We start from the raw sequence: 20,615 nt of genomic DNA on the forward strand, positions 1-20,615 counted from the left end.
ACAATCTATCTAAGGTTTCTATCAACTCAACTCTGATGGAATCTAATTACAAAACTCCATTGAGATGGTATATGGTCCCAACTAGGATAGCTAAGATGAATTCACAGGCCTCCTCCAAGTTTTTCAGAAACTGTGGCAAGGAAAGCACAATGTTACATACAGTATTTGGTGGCAGTGGCCAAAGGTAACTAATTTCTGTTCTGGATCAGATTATTTAAAGTGAAACTAAACTCTCCCAGTCATCACTGATTTATGGTACTAGCATTAGTAAATATGTAGGTAAGTATATCAAATTTACTTGTTTTAAACCTTTTTTTTAACATTTCTTTAGTTACTTTCTGGTTTCCATGCCTAGGCAAATGATGTCATACATTACAGGAGTCTTCAGGAGTGGAGGAGGGGTTTTCTTAGCTAAGTACATACTCCGCCTGCATGCCTAAGCTAAGGGAAGATGGATTCCAAGAAGTAAATGCTACTGCTCTTATTGAAAGCGGCTGCAGCCAGCAATGCTAGGGGGGGGTTTTAAAGTGATTTTAAACTGTGCTTTTGGTTTGTGGTGCTCCGATGCAGCGTAGCTTAGCTTTAATTTAATTAACTCAGTAAAATGAATGGGCATTACCAGAATCCTTCTTTTTCAGAAACTAGATCATGATTTTCCAAAAAAAAAAGAACAGCTTTATCTCCTCCATGATTCTAGTCGCTAGAATAGCTATAGCACATTGTTGAAACCAGACAATAATAGTGTTTGACTATATCAGACAAAGAATTAAACAGGATCATGATTAATGATAATCTTGCACCCTCCACAATAATCAGGCCAAGTTTGACAAGACATGTCAACCATGGATATAATATTTATCAATGGACAAATGAGGTCTGGGAAGCGTTACCTTGGTTGCCCTCGACTTTTCTTTCTTCTTTGTTCCTTCTTTTCCTTGCTTTTCTTCATTATCTAAACTTACATGGTCATGTGTAACTTTCATTATATTGCCCTTTGTTTCTATGGGATTTAAATGAGCATTACACCATACTTAACACATTATTATCACTCACCTTTATTTTTATACTGGTGAGAGGAATATTTTGACTTTTGCCAATTTTCTGTTACTTTTTCACCAAGATGTGACATCCGTTGCCAATGGTTATATTGCTATGATTTTGGTTTCTGTACACCATTCAGTACACTTATGCCTTTCTGGATATCTTCCTGCCAGTATGGTGTCAGTAAATTTATTTGTTGTCATTTCTTGCACTATATGTATATCTAAAAACCAATAAACAGATTGAAATTAAATGTACAAATGCTCAATTTCTGTTTATTTTCAGGAAGTTCAAAACTGCACTGCTGATTTGGGAATAACATCTGATAGCTCAAACCACCCAGACAACAAAAATAAGAACAGATACATAAACATTGTAGCCTGTAAGTATATAATGATTGTTCAAGATATACCCCAACAATATATGGGTTTTAATACTGGACATCAGCTGATCTTTAATAAAGACAAATTAGCAAGATCCCCTCTCTGTTATATAAAATATCAAGCAGATGTATCTTTGCAGAAAAAGGATATCTTAGGTTTGTCACTTTAGATAAAATTGACCTCTTTCTGCAACATTACATATCTATATGCTAGCTAATATATGATCAAAGAAAATTTTTAGATGTCACAACGCCAAGAAGGTAGATAATATCATGCAATGAAAAGAAATACTTAGTCTCTTGACTATATGTTCTGTTCATTCATTTATGGCTCTTTTAACCATACCGATTTTGTATACACCGAACCTACTACCCCATAATTCCAAAGTGAGGATACTTTCTGCTCCCTGGCAGGATTACTCCTGATTTATCTACGTTTCTATAAAATCATGTCATATGTGTTGGTCATAATGTGAAGATTGAATTAAACCATTCTGTTAGAACTCAAAGAATACTTCATACTCAACAACACCCCATCCATCTCCCCTGTGACCGTCCGAGAGGCACAACCCTTGTACGGGGTTGTACCTTTGAAGGAATACAATATTATGCAACACATTACAGAAAATATTAAATCATTCACATCAACCTTAGATTAGTTTTTTTGGGCACAAGTACCTGAAATAATAAATAATAATAGTTGATCTGAGTTCTAACTGATTTACTAAAACTGGGGAGTGCAAAATCTGGACACTTCGACATAAAAGCCAATCAGCTTCCAATTTTTTTTTTTTGTCAAAGCTTAACCCCTAGACACTGACCCCACGCAAATATGCGGCCTCTTGGTATCTGGGACTTGCCACCGAGCGGCCGCATATTTGCGTGCCATCAGAAAATACATATGTGCTGAGAGCGCGTGCCCTGCGTGCTCCCAGCACATATGTCCGTGACTCATGGAAAGGTCCCGATCTCCCCTTGTGGACCTTTTCCGATCATGTGACCGCCATGACGGCGAATCACGGCGGTCACATGACCCTAAAACCCTGTTCTGAAACTCTTAAAGGGCCGGGAGGCATCGGCACAAAGGGGTTAACTGAACAAGCTGAAGTTAGAAGATGATTGACTACCATAAACAACTGCACCAGATTTTGCACTCTCCAGTTTTAGTAAATCAACTCCTTACAGTCTAACATTATTACTGCAGTTATTGAGCTGCATATATATTAGAAAATGTCATAATGTTGATGGCTTTGCATTCACTATTGTAGACTAATATTTTTACCAATTAAACCTGCCACATCCAATTTTATCTGTTTTTACTTTTATGCTAATGGTCATGTTACACATGTGGTTTTGTAGCAGTAATTTGTATCAACTACAGAATTGGCTGTCCTTAGTGTTTTTGTTGATAGAAAAAGAAAATGATTTGTAGCTCCGTTGCTAATAATTTGAGTTTTTACAGAATGTGGAGCTTAATGTGGGAACACATAACAGTGGATTAGCTGCAACATAATTTGTGCTACACTTTTGTAATACATTTTTTCATACATTTTTTTGGCAGTGTGGGATATATATATATATATACATACATATATACAGTCAACAGCTAAAGACCTCCAAACTTCATGTGGCCTTCAGATTAGCACAACAGTGTGTAGAGAGCTTCATGGAATGGATTTCCATGGCCGAGCAGCTACATCCAAGCCTTATGTCAAGAAGTGCAATGCAAAGTGTCAGATGCAGTGGTGTAAAGCCTGGACTCTAGAGCAGTGGATATTTGTTCTCTGGAGTGATGAATCATGGTTCTCTGTCTGGCAATCCAATGGACATGTCTGAGTTTGGCGGTTGCCAGGAGAGCGGTACTTGCCTGACTGCATTGTGCCAAGTGTACAGTTTGGTGGAGGGGGTATTATGGTTTGGGGTTGCTTTTCAGGGGCTGGGGTTGGGCTTGGCCCCTTAGTTTCAGTGAAGGGAACTCTTAAGATGTCAGCATACCAAGACATTTTTGACAATTTCATTCTCCCCATTATGTGGGAACAGTTTGGGGATGGCCCCTTCCTGTTCCAACATGACTGTGCACCAGTGCACAAAGCAAGGTCCATAAAGACGTGGATGAGCAAGTTTGGGTTGGAAGAACTTGACTGGCCTGCACAGAGTCCTGACCTCAACCCGATAGAACACCCTTGGGATGAATTATAGCGGGGACTGTGAGCCAAGCCTTCTCATCTGACATCAGTGCCTGACCTCACAAATTTGCTTCTGGAAGAATGGTCAAACATTCCCATAGACACACTCCTAAGTGTGTGTCTTATCCCAGAAGAGTTGAAGCTGTTATAGCTACCAAGGGTGGGCCAACTCAATATTGAACCCTACAAACTAAAACTAGGATGCCAATAAAGTTCATGTGCGTGTAAAGGCAGGCATCCCAATACTTTTGGTAATATAGTGTATATGTATAGTGATATATTGTAGATTAAAAAAGTTAGTCACCATGTATGATGGACTTGTCCAATAGCTCAAGTGTTATGGGAGCAAGTATATTACATGTTAAACACATTATTAGTCATCACCAGCACCATGCTTCCAGGTGAAGCACTGCTTAAAGTGTTACTAAATCCACAACAGTAAAATCAGTCTGTATATGCAGTAAAGCATGCTTGTTATAATCACTGTGAAACCTAAGGGGTTAATCCTCCACATTTTGTAAAAAAGGATGTTTGATCCTGTCTTCTCTGATCCTCCCCTTCTTTTACTGTCTCCAATCCTTCTGCCATAATACAGAGCAGCAGTGGCAAGTCTGCACATACTCTGTTTGGTGTGTATTGCTAGAGAGTATTTTTTGGAGTGTGCATGTGATCAGCACAGGACGAATCAGCACTGTCCGGACAAAGGGTCAGGGGTCATGCAGCCTTATAGGACAGTCAGAGGAGAATGAAAACTCCTCCTACAAAATTAACTAGTGCTCAGCCAGACACTAATTTAAGTCACAAGACTGCTGTATACTGCTGATGAGAAAAGGTATTTAGCAGTTTATATTTACTAAAATATTTGCATTTGCATGTTCTGTTTACTGTGGAAGACCAGATATAGTGAATGCAGGGTCCTGGGTTTAGTAACATTTTAAGCTCATGCCGATGGCCTCTTGAAGCATCAATTCAAACTAATATCCCATGTTTTGACTTCAAAGAAGCAATAGAAAAAGCCTGGCTGTCTGACTTACTTTCATTATCTGAGGTTAAAATAGGCTTCACTTGGCTTTCTTTAATGTGAAATTGACAGCAAAACTTTCTGACACCATGCCCAAATGCAGAAAAAGCTGAGACCCATGGGTGTCACACTTCTTAACAGCGAGCTTTGGTAGACCTGATATGCCTTGCCCTTCGGGCCTGATATAACTCTCCTTGGCTTTGCAACATTCAGTTCCCCTTCCTGTACCTTTCTTTGTCCCTCTCTAGCTAATACCTACAGTATCTATCCTCAACTACATCATTTTAAAATATTACCAATTTTATGTCTCTTTTGTCAGATACTTGCAGGCAATTCTTTATTGTTCATCCTTGATATCATTCTAATCTAAATGAATACTATATTGTGTTCCTGTATGATATGTTATTAGTACTGTGGTTATCTGATTACCTGTATATTCTGTAACTTCAATACAAATTATTGAATTAAAAAAGTTATTTAAAACATTTCTATAAAGAAATAATGAATTGCTGAGTTTTAAAAATAATGATGATCTTCAAGATATATTGGTTGTTACATATCTGCATATACTTTAAATTATGTTTTTTTTCTTGAAAGATGATCACAGCAGAGTTAGGCTTTCACAAATGGGAGACAAAGATGGAAAGACGACTGATTACATAAATGCAAATTATGTTGATGTAAGTAAATTAGCTATCATTTTCTGCTTACAGTTACATATATACTAGTTTGACTTGATCTGCATCAGGGCCTGATCTAGACTGTCTGATGTAGGGGTTCAGAAAAAATCTTGGGGGGGGCAGAGGAAGTGAGGTCAGCAGGGCAGTGTACAGGGAGCCAGCAGGGCAGAGGATACGGTCCGCAGTTTATAGGGCAGTCTACAGAGGTCATTAGTTTGTAGGATAGTGTACAGTGGGTTATCAGAGCAGAGGACAGTGTGCAGCGGGTCAGCAGAACAGAGGACAAGGGGCAGCAAGCTGGAGAAAAGGGGTTGTCAGGTCAGCAGTGCAGATGACAGGAGTCAGTAGGGCATAAGACATTGGTCAGAAGAGAAGAGGACAGGGTCACTGCTGGCAGATCACTCAACAGGTCTCCTCCTCCCTTCCCCACACTGCAAACAGCTTGGATACTCAGATCTCCTCCACCCCACACAGCATATAGCCAAGATCAGATTCTCTTACAGACACAGTATCCATCTGCACAGTGTGTAGCTGGCTACAGATCAAGGCTGTGTCTGTAAGGAAATCCAATCTCAGCTATGTGATGCGAGGAGAGGGGCAGGGGTGGGCTGAAAACTCATGGGGCCCCCGGGCAATAGGGGATCATGGGACCCCTGTGTCCTTGCCCAAACTCAAAAAAGCCTATGAAAAATGTACCAGGGGCATCTCATGGGGCCCCCTACTGACCCTGGGCCCTCGGGCAGTGCCCGAGTTTCAAATGGTCAGTCCGCCCCTGGAGAGGGGATATATTGAGTGCCCTCATTTCATGGCTCATCATAAATCTCTCCTCAAAAAAAAAAAGCAGTACTGATCAGGACCCTCACACTCTAAGCATAAATTCCCTCTGCAAGCCAATGGCATAATGCAAAATTTCCCCTCCTCCAAATCCCCCCTCTCAACACAAATCTTTGCCACTCAATCCAACCTCCCAGCTCATATCTCCAATTCTCTCTGCAAAAATCTCCCCTATCCAAAAAAAATCCCCCCCCCTCTAGCACACATCTTCTTTTCAAATTTCTGATCCTAGCATCCTATCCTATTACTCTTCCCAGCACAAATCCTCCCTCCCCACCCAAACCCTCCATCATTGGGACAGCATCATTGGTGTCAGTGGGAGGAATAGTGCCCCATCATTAGTGTCAGTGGGAGGAATTGTGCCCCATCGTTGTCAGTGAGTGGAGCTCTAATAGGAAGAGGTGGGACCTAAAGAGGAAGGGGTGGGGTTTGCAGCTAAAAGGGTGGGGCAAATTTAGATGCAGGGGGGTGCCCGATTTTAGTCTTGCCTAGGGCAGCACAAAACCAAAATACACCACTGCATAGCAATCTGCATGAAAAAGCTGATGATGTCACTGACATCAAATGTATCATCTCTGGGCTGATAAGTGATTGTTAAGGTATTTTAAAAAAATAACAAACATGTCATACTTACCTGCTTCGTGCAATGGTTTTGCACAGATCAGCCCCAATCCTCCTCTTCTGGTGCTCCCGATGGCACTCTTGGCTCCTCCAACCTTTCCGAGTACCCCATAGCAAGCTGCACTCATGTGGGCTTGATCCTGACAGCATGGCTCCCCTCCCCTGTGTACTCACATGTTGTGATTGACAGTAGCAGGAGTCAATGGCTCCCACTGCTGCCTCCATGCCCAGTGAGCAGTGAGAGAGAGGAGAGAGCCGCTGCTCTCAGGCACAGCACTGGATCAAGATCGCAGTCAGGTACTGTAAGTATTTAGAGGGGATTGGGGAGGGGCAGTTGGACACAGAAGGTTTTTTACCTGAATGCAAAGAATGCTGAGAAAGTGCTGTGGGTAGGACAAACCATTTCCTCAGTCTTTTATTACCAAGTGATCAGAATGCTAAAACAGGTGTAACCATTTCCTCACTATTCTCTTTCCCAGTAATAAGAATCCTGCAGGCAGGAGGAAACCTTTCCTCTATCTTTTCTTCCCCAGTGATCAGAATACTGTAAGTATGGGGAAGTGTTTCCTCTCTCTCCTCTCAGAGGAAGCATTTCCTCCGTTATCTCTCCTTCAAGTTATATTAAAGTAACTTTTTCATAAATAAAAAAGACGTTTATACTTCTGTACTCTGTGCAAAGGTATTGCACAAAGCGATCCCTTACCTCATTTGGTGGTCCCCCGCTGGCGCTGTCCAGCCCTCCTCTTCTCCCAGTGCCCCCATAGCAGGCTGTGTGCTTCGGGAGCACTTGTGCAGGCCTTTATAACCGCTTTCAGTGTTTAAACAGCAACATCCTAAATTTGTAGCAAGTCACAAGGTCAGAGGCTGCAGCAGCGGCAGATATTTGTCAGACAACACAGCCAAGAAGTGCTTGATCTTTACATGATCGTGTCATCCCTGAGTCAACATCTCAGTCCAGAAAGTAGATGCTGAACCTGGATGATGCCTGAAAAAAGATGGCGTCATTTTTCTGGAGAGGAAAAAACCTTCATACCTGTAAATGTTCTACTTCCACATTATTTGCATGCAGTGAACATGAAAAACATATGTGATGCAAAATATTTCACAGCACAGTTAATAATTGTTTTTGTCTTGTAGGGCTACAACAAGCCCAAAGCATATGTTGCTGCTCAAGGACCACTAAAATCAACTGCAGAGGATTTCTGGAGAATGATATGGGAGCACAGTGTAGAAGTTATTGTCATGATCACCAACCTGGTTGAAAAAGGAAGAGTAAGTCACAGGAAGTTTCCTTAAAGTATCACTAAACCCACATCATAAAAAACTATCAGTAAATGCTGTATTACATGCTGTTCATACTAACTCAGTAACTATGAGATTCGTTTTCTGTATTCTGCAAAAAACCTGGTTAATCCTACTGCTCTCTCTCCACCTCCTGTTCATGTCCCCAATTCAGCTAGGGTTTTTGCAGCTGTAGAGGCAACTCTGCACATGCTCAGTTTTCAGTGAGTGTCTATGCTGAGCATTTCCTCCTTATCACATATGGGCAGCCCATGTGACTATAGAGTCATACATGTGCGTGTATACAAAGTGATAAATGACAGCCCACTTCCTCTCTCCTCCTCCATGCCCACTAACAAGCTAAACACAATAAGTGCAAGATTTGACATTCAGATTGATGGAGGAATTACCTCTCTCTTATTCTAAGACACAGGCTGGAGGGGTGCAACACAGCCTGTGACTGACAGAAATCCTCACACGCCATGTTAATTCCACAAAATAATAAATATATGATTTCAAATATACATTTGTATGCCAATTTAAAACAGTTTATTGATATTATTTATTTATTTTTACTCAATATTCCAAAGGCTCTTTTTTATTTTGAAAATGTGACCAGTAGCAGAGGACTAGATGCTCCTTCTGCCTATGCTTCCCTGCAGACAGGCTGGGAAACATATGGGTTATGTGACAGCTATACACTCACTGGCAATTTTATTCGGTACTCCTGTTCAATTCCTTTCTAATCAGCAAATCACATGGCAGCAACTCAATGTATTTAGCCATCTAGATGTGGTGAAGACAACTTGCTGAAGTTTAAACTGAGAATCAGAATGGGGAAGAAAGGGGATTTAAGTGACTTTGAATATGTGGCATGGTTGTTGATGCCAGACAGGCTGGCCTTAGTATTTCAAAAACTGCTGATCTACTGGCATTTTCACAGACAACCATCTCTAGAGTTTACAGAGAATGGTCTGAAAAAAAAGAAAATATTCAGTGAACGGCAGTTGTGTGCATGGACATGCCTCATTAATGTCAGAGGTCAGAAGAAAATGGGAATTGTGGTTCAAGATGATAGAAAGGCAACAGTAACTCAAATAACAGGTATGTGCCACTCGTTACAACCACGTTATCCAGAATATCATCTCTGAATGCACAACATCTCGAACCTTGAAGCAGATGAGCTGCAGCAGAAGAAGACTACACCGGGCGCCACTCCTGTCAGCGAAGAACTGGACACAGAGGCTACAATTTGCACAGGCTCACCAAAATAGGACAATAGAAGATTGGAAAAACTGTTCCCACTCAGATATTTATTTGTAAAAAATGTTGAAAACCATTGATCATTTTCCTTCCACTTCACAGGTATGTGCCACTTTGTGTTGGTCTATCACATAAAACCCTAATAAAATACATTTACGTTTGTGGTTGTAACATGACAAAATGTGGAAAATTTCAAAGGGTATGAATACTTTTTCAAGGCACTGTATATCACTCCACTTTATGTTAATGTAATATCATACAGTATAAAATAAAATATATAAAAAATATTCAGAATGTAAAATATACAGTATAAAGTAAACAAATGAATGTGAAGTATAAAAGTTTGGCAAAAGAACCATACTACTGAGCTCATCCCAAGATGGCACCCCTTTACTTTACAAAAAACACCAATATATGTTACATGCTCATCATTCATATATGAATAAATCTATGTCTATTCCTAGCACTCCTATCTATTCCCAAAATGTGAAATCAAATGTTTCTGCATATATTCCCTTCATATCTAAGGGTCAAAAATAAAACAGATGAAGTCCTCATGAATGCACCACTTTCCGTTTTTGATAATTGTATTTTCCAGTTACCTCCCCTCCAATACCCCTATGCCCCAAAACTGCAGACCTTTTGGGCTCTTATTTGTGAAATTATTTGCTTTATTAAGTTATAATGAATGCAGATTTATAGCACAATACATATTATATATTCAGTCAGTTGAAGTACTTTTCAAATTACAAAGAAAAGTAAAATAAATATTCAGCCAAGCTACTGAATACACAGTTAAAATACATACTGTATATACAATAGGCATTTGCTTTCTGCGCTTCTCTGAGGTGAGGGGACTCTATGTCCAGATACTTTCAGATGTATGTTAATCTTGGCATAAACAGCAAATGTGTGTACTATTTATAACTGAAGTTAAGTAAAAAGAATGTTGTTTTTTTCCAGAGAAAATGTGACCAGTATTGGCCAAGTGATGGCAGCGAAGAATATGGCACTTTTTTGGTCACGCAGAAAAGCATTCAAATCCTGGCCTATTACACTGTGCGCATCTTCACTCTTCGAAACACCAAGATCAAGAAGGTTTGTGTAACAGCATATAAATCTAGAGCAGAGTATTAGCCTAAGTAAAGTAGGCCTTGCATAGATATAAATATGTTAAAAAAACAATGTTGGATGTCAAAATCTCATGCACTTTTAGGCCTAAGGCACATAAAATTCCCTGCCATAGGTGTTGCCAACAGCTGGCCTTGGAAATAATTTTAGAATTACTTCTGGTAAAATAAGGGACAGGGGGTGGAACAAGGCATGGGGTTAATAGCTGAACTGTATTCAATGGGCTGACAGACACAGGCATTTGTTCTGGACGATGATGTTGCCTCTTCTTGGTGCCACAGAAGTCCCCCCTTCACAACAGAAAAAGTATGGGAATGTCAAATTCTAAATTCCCAAATTTCCCATATGAAAAGCAAAGATGGTCCGGTAAGCTGCACTCCAATCAATCCACTTTATTAGGCATGCAATAATTGTATTTCCACTGTCTGTCATTTGGTTTTATTGTATGCGTAATAAAGTGGATTGGTTGGAGTGCAGCCAACTGGACCTTCTTTGTTTTTCATTATGCAGCACACGAACTGGGCTGGCACCCATAGGAGGAATAGGGCTTGGATATTGGCTTCTTACCTGAAGCAGCGGTAACATATGTGTGAATGTATTCCCGTACTTTTATTATATGAGTATGACCTTTTTTCACCTGCCTACATGACTGCAAAGGTAGACATGCATAGCAAGCGAGAGGCAGGTGACACCTCTTTCCAGCTCATGAAATGTCAGGTATGTTTCATTCAGAATAGATTTCGTCTACTCACTCATGCTGCCGCTGACTCCCCTGGTCTCTGTTCCACTCCTGTAATTTGTGAGATCACTCCTCTGTACTGTTGGAGAAGGGAAAATCCATCTTCCATTGCATAGCAAGCACACTCCTCCAGCACCAGGGTTCACCACTGCAACTCTTGTACAACAGCCCTTACCTGAAATCATCTTCCAACAGTCCTCACATCTACCACCCATCTACCACCCTTTTCCAACACTGCTTCCTTCATCAAACACTGCTCGCTTCTGCACCCTAGTGCATACCTCTTCAAACACTGCTCACTGTTGCATCCTCTGTCACCTTAACTCTACCTCCCTTGGCATGCCCTGCCTCCTTGTTCCAACACTGCTTATCCTGACTCTCGAAAGCTACTGCCAAGACTCCCAACTCCTGTTGTGTACCCAAAAATTGTAGCAGGGTTGTAACTTGTCACTTTACTGCTGTGACAGCGGCCCCCTGAACCCCTACTGAGGATGCCTGTGTCCCACTCCAGCAGTGCTCTGTGCAAGCTTTGCCACCACCCAGTGTGAATCATTTCCTCTTCTGCAGCAGCTGACACCATGATTCATGACCTTCTGGTTAATTGATGCTTGGGGTGAGCATTCCTTGTGCAGAGACAGGTGCATGGTGCAGCGTTGGAACTGTCTATCACAGTGATGGGCAGCACATTCCACAGCACCTATTGGCAGCAGGAGGTGGGGACAAACTTCATCCTGTATTGAATCAACAGAGGACACAGCATTTCAATTTGTAATCCAGGACAGTCCCATATAATACCAGACGGGCAGAAACCCTTTGTTGGTATCACCCTGCAACTAATTTTGATTGGAAAATTGTTGGCTGAACAGTGACTGCATCCTAGCAAATCCAGTCCCTGTTCAGGTATTCAGATAGCCACAGGTGTTATGGCTGTCTGAATACAATAGCCGACAAAGAGTCATCCATCCACGCTGTTCAGCCTGTGGGGCTGCAATAAAGAAGTGTATAGGACTAGCAGTAAACCACCTGGCAGTTACTTAAATCTCTTAATGAATCTATTGCTTGAGGTTTCTAGGTTAACTTATTTGTGGTGACCATTAGATATTTGTAGGAATTTTTGTTTTATTTAAATTTTGATGAATGTAACAGGAGGTGCTGTAACTAATATAGTTGGTACACTACTTGCTGTTGCAGTATTGTAGATATACTGTATAAGAAGGCAGGGTTTGATTCAGCCCAACATACCCTAATCCAGTTTTTACAGCATATATTGAGAATTCCATCAGCAACCTTTATCTCTGCATCTGCTGATCATTTGACTATGTGGTTTCACTGAATGTAAACTTTTTTCCTTCCCACACCCATGTGATTGGGTTAAAAGTAATTCAACTGATGTGCTATTATTCACTATGCTAAGTGTACAGCCCTCATTCCTTTAAAAATTGACCTTGACACCTTGGGGTTGATTTACTAATTTGTTGTCCTTATTGATAAAGAGTCTCTTCACTTCCTGCCCCACTGATGGTGGTCACTGAGACATGAGATATCTCTCTAATAGGGACATATACTGCAATCAAAACATATCAATAGCCTGGGGAAGGGTTAGAACTGTATCATGTTTTTGTTGCTGTTTGCAATCTCAATGGCCAGTTTCCCTTTACTTCCTGCCTCAATGACAGTGGTCACGTGTAGTGATGAGCCAGACTGCACTGGGTTTGGATTGAGTAGGGTTCATTGATCATGGCAGCTGAATCTGTCCAATTAAAAATACCTATTTTGAGGCTAATGGGAAAGGGGGTGTCATAAAAAAGGTTGGGGGGGGGGGGGGTACTGGCCTTGGGAACATGCCAATGTAAAAAACATTTAAAAAAATCAGTTTGGCCAGTAGCATTGATTTTTTAATTGCTTAAAGTGGTAACATTGTCCAATTCTTTTAAAGGATAAGTTCACCTTTTGGACAAAAATAATTAATGCATATTTGTTTGCAGGTAAAAAATTAGTATTTATTATTTTTGTCCAAAGGAGCCTGTAAAGCATGGCACCAACGATCAGTGGATCACTGATGCCATGCAGGTCTCCTGAAGATCTGCTTGCTGTACAGGATGTATGAGTAAGTAGATATTCTGACAGGAAGCTTCAATGAACTACCACGGCGCTCCACAGCTCTGTGGTAATTCATTGAAAACTACAAGCCCACAGCCGCTAAGGCTGTCGGGACTTTTGGACACTCATTCACAGAACTCTGTAAATGAGTAACGCGACCATGTGGACGGAGCAACGTATGGCCGCACTGTTTTCAAATCTGACAGATAGTACGGCAAGACTTCTCCCCATACTATCTGTCAGAGTGAGGAGGGATGGCAGGCGCAGCTATGGGAACATGTTACATGTTCCACCCTAAAAACGGGTGTAACATATAACATGTTCCAAAGGTGAAATTATCCTTTAAATGACATAATACATATCCTAATCCTGCCTGTGAAGGGGTGCATCTTTGTGATGTACAGAAAGTGCAGGAGCAGCACTGACATTTACAAGAAAGTGTTTAAAATTGTCAACAAATTACTTTCACAGCTGTCATTGCTGGCTTCCTTGATTTTAAAAAGAACAGAATACAGACCCCCTTCACGGGTCTGTTATGTTTTGTTTTTGTTTGGGGGGGGTGGCATTTGGAGTGGTCAATATGCTGCTTTATAATGTTTTTTTTTTAAAACTGTGTCATTATTTTCTCTGTATCTGACATTGTTGCCGTAGCACACCCTACAGCAAGAATGAAAAAGAAAATGGGAGTCCCTCCCAAAATGCATAGCAGACCCTTTGTGTACCTCACACAAACAAAAACCCTCAGGTCTGGTACAAATTTTAAGGGCGGACTCCATGCAAAAAAAACCCAAAAAACGAAAAAAATCTCAATGTCCTCCTAGAAATCTATAACAGCACCTTAACCTAAGAATGCATCCTCAACATGGGGTGGGGGTAATATCTGATGAAGACAAGACCTCCTCCCCACAACCTAGAAATAAATAAGTCACCCAAATGTTCAACACATCCTTTAAAAAAAATAAAATCCCCAAAGCATGTTGTAAATCATCAATCAAAATACCTGCCACCCGCTGACTGAAAAAAACACCTGATGACCAGGCGCACATGACCGATCCTGGTGATACCACTAGTTCCTCAAGCTGTCAGCAGCAAAAGGGAAGGGGCAGGGATAAAAGTGACATCATTGACCAAACATGGCTTATTTGGGCAATGATGTCACTGCTATCCCCTTCCCCCTTTGCTTAAAAGGAGCAGGGATTCCCCATGATGTCAATATTGCCTAGGGACAATGTGGGTGCAAACACCCATGGCTTCCTTAGGAAGCAGTTGCAGTGGGGAGCTGTCATATCTGGAAACTGTAGCAATAATGCTTCTATATGTGATGCATGGCTCCCACCGAGCAGGGTGCTGAACGGGTTAAAGTTCATGCATTCGTTTGAACACCCAAACAACCAATGTTCAATGCAAACCATCATCTCATCCCTAGTTACCAGGCATGACACTTGGGTGGAAATATCCCTAATGGAGATGCAAACAAAAATAAAAACCTTACAAAAGTTCTAATAACCCCTAGTTAATAGAAAAAAAAACTTGTTTTGAAAAAAATGCAAAGGTTGGTTCGTAATTCATAAATCAATTTCAATTCTCATGTGATATTTATTTTTTTCCTTAGGGTTCCCAAAAAGGGAGAGGAATTGAGCGTGTGATTACACATTACCATTATACACAATGGCCTGACATGGGAGTTCCTGAATACACTCTTCCAGTTCTTACATTTGTCAGAAAGGCTTCAGCTGCCAAGAAATCTTCCAGTGGACCTGTCGTTGTACACTGTAGGTATGTCATCGAAAGCAATTGCTCCATAGTGGGGTAAATGTCACTATCCAGCTACTGCAAACTCCAAGAGATCCCATGCTCATATTTTTATTTGTCGTTCAGCCTTCTGACTGCAACAATGGCTTTTTTACTGGTATCTACATTTCTATAAAACATGTATTTTAAACCTAAAAACAAGACAAAATATGATACATGTCTACAGACATTCTAAATCATCTGTACTTATGGGATATAATTTTCCTTATGTTTATGCAGTTTCAAGTGCTTTCCAGTGGATTGATACTTGCTTTCATTGACTAATGCACCATTAGCAAGACGTATTCATTAGTGTCTTCTATCCAGCCATCATCCTTGTGGCACCTGATTATCTGGCAGATCATTTCACAAGCTGTGTTATCAGTGAACAACTAGTTCAACCCTTTTAAGCAAGGATCATGTATTTATTAATTCACGTAAACGAATGCACTCATGGCTTGATTTTATTTATTGTTCTCATTTAATCACAAAAATAAGTATATTCCAACAATCCATTGAAAATTTCCAGGCAAGCAAATGCCACTGTGGCTGACTGCATGCACGCATTATTCCTTTTGTAGCCAGGGTAAATCTGTTTTGAGACACTTATCTATTCTCCTGCAATACAAAAGATGGTATGATAGTTCTTGTTTTTTCCTGCCAGTAGTTATGATTTAGATTCCTAAAGAGCCCTCTAAATAACCTATTGAAAATTAATAATTCATATACTAAACAAATAATATATATTTTAAAGGAGGTTGGTTAATGGTACAGATACATACATTAGTGGAAAATACTGTTCAACCAGCAGAACAATGAGGCACAGTAAACCAAGGCCAGGAAAGAAAGTATAATATGCAGAAGAGGAAGATTGCTTGGGCACAAGTCTGACACAGATCACAACTCTGTTATTTTTTTTTATAATCAGTATACAATAATTGGGCAACTAAGCAGCAGAAATTCACAGGAATGTTTGCATTGTGATCTATCTCCCCCTGTTTTGCTGTATAACTGTGTACTATAAAGAGACAATTCCATAGATTTTTTTCTTTTAGGTACTTATATAGTGCCATCAATTTACGCAGCGCTTTACATATATAGTGTACATTCACATCAGTCCCTAACCCTCAAGGAGTTTACAATCTAAGGTCCCTAACTTACATTCATACATACATATACTAGGGCCAATTTAGACAGGAGCCAATAAACCTACCAGTATGTCTTTAGAGTGTGGGAGGAAACCAGAGTATTATTTATTATTTTTATTGGTAGTTATATAGCACCATCACATTTACGCAGCGCTTTACAAATATATATATTTTACATTCACATCAGTTCCTAACCCTCAGGATGTGTACAATCTAAGCTCCGTAACTCACGTTCATAAATACACTTACTAGGGCCAATTTAGACAGGAGCCAATTAACCTACCAGTGTGTCTTTAGAGTGTGGGAGAAAACCGGAATACCCGAGGAAACCCATGCAGGCACAAGGAGAACATGCAAACTTCAGGCAGGTGGTTCCGTGGTTGGGATTCGAACCAGCAACCCTAGTGCTGCCAGGCAGGAGTATTAACCATTTAGCCGCTGTGCTGCCCTTCTGTAAATGTTGTGCTGCTGCCTTGAACAAATGTCATGACACTGGTGAAACCAATCCTGAGGTCTCTCTCTCCCATAAATTCATCTATATACCCCTATTCCTGTTCATCAGCTTACAAAACAGGGTATCTTACTACAAACCTGTTTTTAATTTTGTGTTGGTGTGTGGGAACTGGATATAAAGATACAGTTTGTTTGATTACTAGAGATGTGTATATCAGTGTGCATGAATCATCTTTCAGCCCCATTCAGATCAACAAATACCTAAATACCCAAATATGCGTAGTTATCCAATTCCCTCAGCAGCTAAAGCTCATGTCTTCAAACGTAGTTCACCAGGGTAGGGAGTAGCTAGCTGTACATAAACCCCTCTTTCACAGTTGGAATTTTATATTACTTGTACCATGGGTAGTATACCTTTGTACAGAACCTGCCTTCTTTACCTCCCAATCAAAATAATATGGATTTTTCATTCAAAGTTTAGTGGCGCTATTAAAAAAGCATTGTAGCCTATTATTTAATATTTGAATTCACAAAATAAAAGCATTACTACATGTTTAGAAATATTGATAGTTATTTTCACCAATAATTCCTATTTTATACATCTGTCTGTTTATTTTTACAAGAATACAAAGGTTTTGAACTACTGAATACCCTTTTAACAGTTTTTCACATCAGGCTTATTTCTGCTGTTACTTTGTTCTGCAGTGCTGGAGTGGGAAGGACTGGAACATACATTGTTTTGGATAGTATGCTTCAGCAAATTCAGCAAGAAGGAACAGTAAACATTTTTGGCTTTCTAAAACATATTCGCTCTCAAAGGAATTATCTGGTGCAAACAGAGGTAAAAATATAAAGAGAACATTTCCATATACAATATATGCTGACTTTGTGTGTTTCAATAGGCAGAATAAAAAATGACATACAGACATATATGATAGAGACTTTGACCACAGTAGCATATCAGTGGTTGTTCCCCATTGTAAAATAGTTTTATGATCTAACAATAGAGTTATGATTTTTTCACTAACTTAAGGCAAGCCATTTAGGCAAAAATGGAAGTAAACAGGCAAGATGTCCTGCAAAAGTGGCAATTACATTCAGCGGCATAGTATGAGAAGGGCCACAGGGGTGGTTGCCATGGGCAAAAAATTCTTAGGAGCACAAAAGGATTTGCACTGAGCCCACATCCCCCACAGTACAGATCTCCCCTAACATCCCTAAATTCCTCTTCCCAGCCTACCTCCTCAGTAAAGACCACCCAGCACAAACCCGTCCCCACAATAGACCAACCCCCAACACAGACCCCCCCCCCTTCCCCACTCCGCAGACCTTCAATATAGACAACCCCCCCCAGCACAGACCCCTCAGCACAGTCAGACACATCCAGCACAGAGCCCTCAGTACAGACAGACCCCCGTCAAGACAAACCCCCAGTAGACTCCACTTCCAGCACAGACTGAGCCCCTCAGCACAGACAGACACCTCCACCACACAGCCCTCAGTACAGATAGACCCCCCCCCCCATCGACACAAAACCCAGTACAGACTCTGCTCTCTGTACAGACTCACCCCCTCAAAATAGACCCCTCAGCACCGATAGACACCTCCAGCACAGACAGAATCCCCCTCGACACAAAACCCCTAGTACAGACTCCACTCTCAGCACAGACTCACCCCTTTAACACAGCCCCCTCAGCACAGACGACTGCCACCCTCCCCCCCATAGCACAGACCCTTTATTACAGACCAGCCCTTAGTACAGACCAATATTCCCCAACAGTACAGACTGTCCCCCAACAGAAAAGACTGACCCCCCCTAACATTCCTAAATCCCACCCTAGTACAGACCCCTCATTGCATACACCTTTACCCCATAGTATATACATCCCTCCCCCGAGCATACACCCCTCAGTACACGATTTTCTCCCCAGTACAGATGCCCACTCTCCCAGAGTACAGAATCCTCAATACAGACACCCCCCTCCCCCTACACTCTCTTTGATATGCAGGAGCTCAGTGGGACAGGAATTCATCTCAGCTCCAACATATTGGAATAGCAGGGGAGGAGACTTCCTCCCATGCAGAGCCCCCCCCCCCCCCTTTTCACTGAAGCACCAAGGGAGCACTCACTGGAGGTGCCACAGACTCCTGACAGTTTTCTTTTTTTCGTGCGGCACGGCACTGCAGAGCATCGCTCTGCAACTCAAAAAGATAAATGTCAGGCAGCTGCAATGTCCCCAGTGAGACTGCGCCATCCTTAGTACATCACTGCCTGAGAAAAGACAAAAACAAATTTACAATCAGTTGGAAACGCATTAATATCAGCATATTTGCCTGACTGCAGTTATAACAATGCTTTTCAAAAATCCTCCAGTACATTTATAAAGCACAGCACAGGGAGTAAAGTCTCTTTCTACTGTATATGAAACCAGTAATCAGCCACCAGATTTTTTATGCTTTGTGTTATTTCACTAATTAGACATGCATTGTTCATGTATGCCATGAGCTACAGTCATTGTTAATGCTCATCCTATTGTTCTATAAGCTCTCAGCCTCATATCATGAAAAATAATAGAGCAACCTAAATGTAATGATAGGTTATACTGTGTGTATACCAAAGACAACAGAAACAAATTCACCACCAAATGAACATATTGTATTTACAGAAATATTACGACCAGATGGGATATTGAATTTTAGTAAACTGTTTATGATACACTTCTTTATCTTTTCCAACAAGCCACATTCCACTATGCCGAATCCTTTGTAAGCTGATTGGACATGTCAATACTAAATGATTTCAGACTAAAATAACTTAATATTTATTATAAATACTCCTAGGAGCAGTACGTCTTCATTCACAATGCTTTAGTGGAGGCTATTCTAAGCAGAGAAACAGAGGTACCAGAAAATCACATTCACGCCTATGTTAATGCTCTTCTAACAACGGGCCCATCTGGGAAAACAAGACTGGAGATGCAGTTCAAGGTAAGTCATGTACTATTTCATGAACCCTGAATCAATGGTATTTTTTGCATTCCTTTATTTTTTGTGAATACTTCTTTTGAGGACAAAATGTAGATGTTCTAATATAATTTTGCAGATGTAGTGCATTTACCTTGAGCTTTGTAAAAAGGTCTAATCATAAATTTAATCTTGGACATTCTAGCAGGTTCTACAACACATTATTACTGACAGAAAAGTCTGATAAAATGACATGCTGTACATAATAAGAAGCAATTCTTCCTGAATGAATAGAAAACAGAAGCACATTCCTTTTTATTTATTAGCAGAATGTGCACTGAGAGAAAGGCAACCTTTTTTTAAGAAGAAGCCTTGAACAGTGTAACCTTATGAAACAGACAATGTTCTTCTTGTGGCCAGTTTCAAGAGCACGAGACAGAATCCAAGAGTCTAATAAACACTTTTCAGTATAGGAAATTGACGTTAAAAAGGGCCGTCATTTATAGGAGAATGTAGTCATGAATTTTGCTAATAACCTCATGTCATGTTTTTTTTCATTTAAACATAGTAGAATACAATTGAATTGAGCATGGATCATTATGTTCTACAGTTACTTTCATTTATCTTAGAACCTTTTCCTGTTTTGCTTATTGTTGAAGAAAAACTTTTCTGTTGTCCTTTCAGATGCTGAGTGAACCCAACATCCTCCAGTGTGACTACTCCACAGCATTAAGGTCACAAAACAGGGATAAAAACAGAACGTCATCCATCATACCAGGTAAGTGGTTACAAAGTTGTCTTTCTTTTTCTTCTGCCTATGTATGTAAATGTCCTAAATCTAAAATCTAAACAGATTTTTTTTTACATCAACCTGTCATGATTGATTACACATCTTCCATTTAATATTTCAATGACTATCAAACATGAGTGCTTTATTATGTAGAGTGCTTTAATGCTACCAATATAAACTAGAAAATCTA

At 40.4% G+C, this 20,615-nt stretch overlaps 1 protein-coding gene across 10 annotated transcripts in view; it reads left to right on the plus strand.

Moving 5' to 3' along the window:
• PTPRZ1 (protein tyrosine phosphatase receptor type Z1) overlaps positions 1–20,615 on the plus strand; it is a 299,955-nt gene that overhangs the window by 262,313 nt on the left and 17,027 nt on the right. For all 10 annotated transcript variants that reach the window (XM_089672116.1, XM_089672124.1, XM_089672125.1 and 7 more), the window contains 8 exons: positions 1,327–1,423; positions 5,228–5,310; positions 7,903–8,037; positions 10,273–10,407; positions 14,892–15,055; positions 17,377–17,512; positions 19,513–19,659; positions 20,320–20,413. In XM_089672116.1, coding sequence (XP_089528242.1) covers positions 1,327–1,423; positions 5,228–5,310; positions 7,903–8,037; positions 10,273–10,407; positions 14,892–15,055; positions 17,377–17,512; positions 19,513–19,659; positions 20,320–20,413 — 991 coding nt within the window. The remainder of the gene's footprint in view (positions 1–1,326; positions 1,424–5,227; positions 5,311–7,902; positions 8,038–10,272; positions 10,408–14,891; positions 15,056–17,376; positions 17,513–19,512; positions 19,660–20,319; positions 20,414–20,615) is intronic.

The sequence above is a fragment of the Staurois parvus genome, unplaced genomic scaffold (assembly GCF_062004578.1).
Source record: "Staurois parvus isolate SC_StPar_1 unplaced genomic scaffold, SC_StPar_1.0 ptg000120l, whole genome shotgun sequence".
NCBI lineage: Eukaryota > Metazoa > Chordata > Amphibia > Anura > Ranidae > Staurois > Staurois parvus.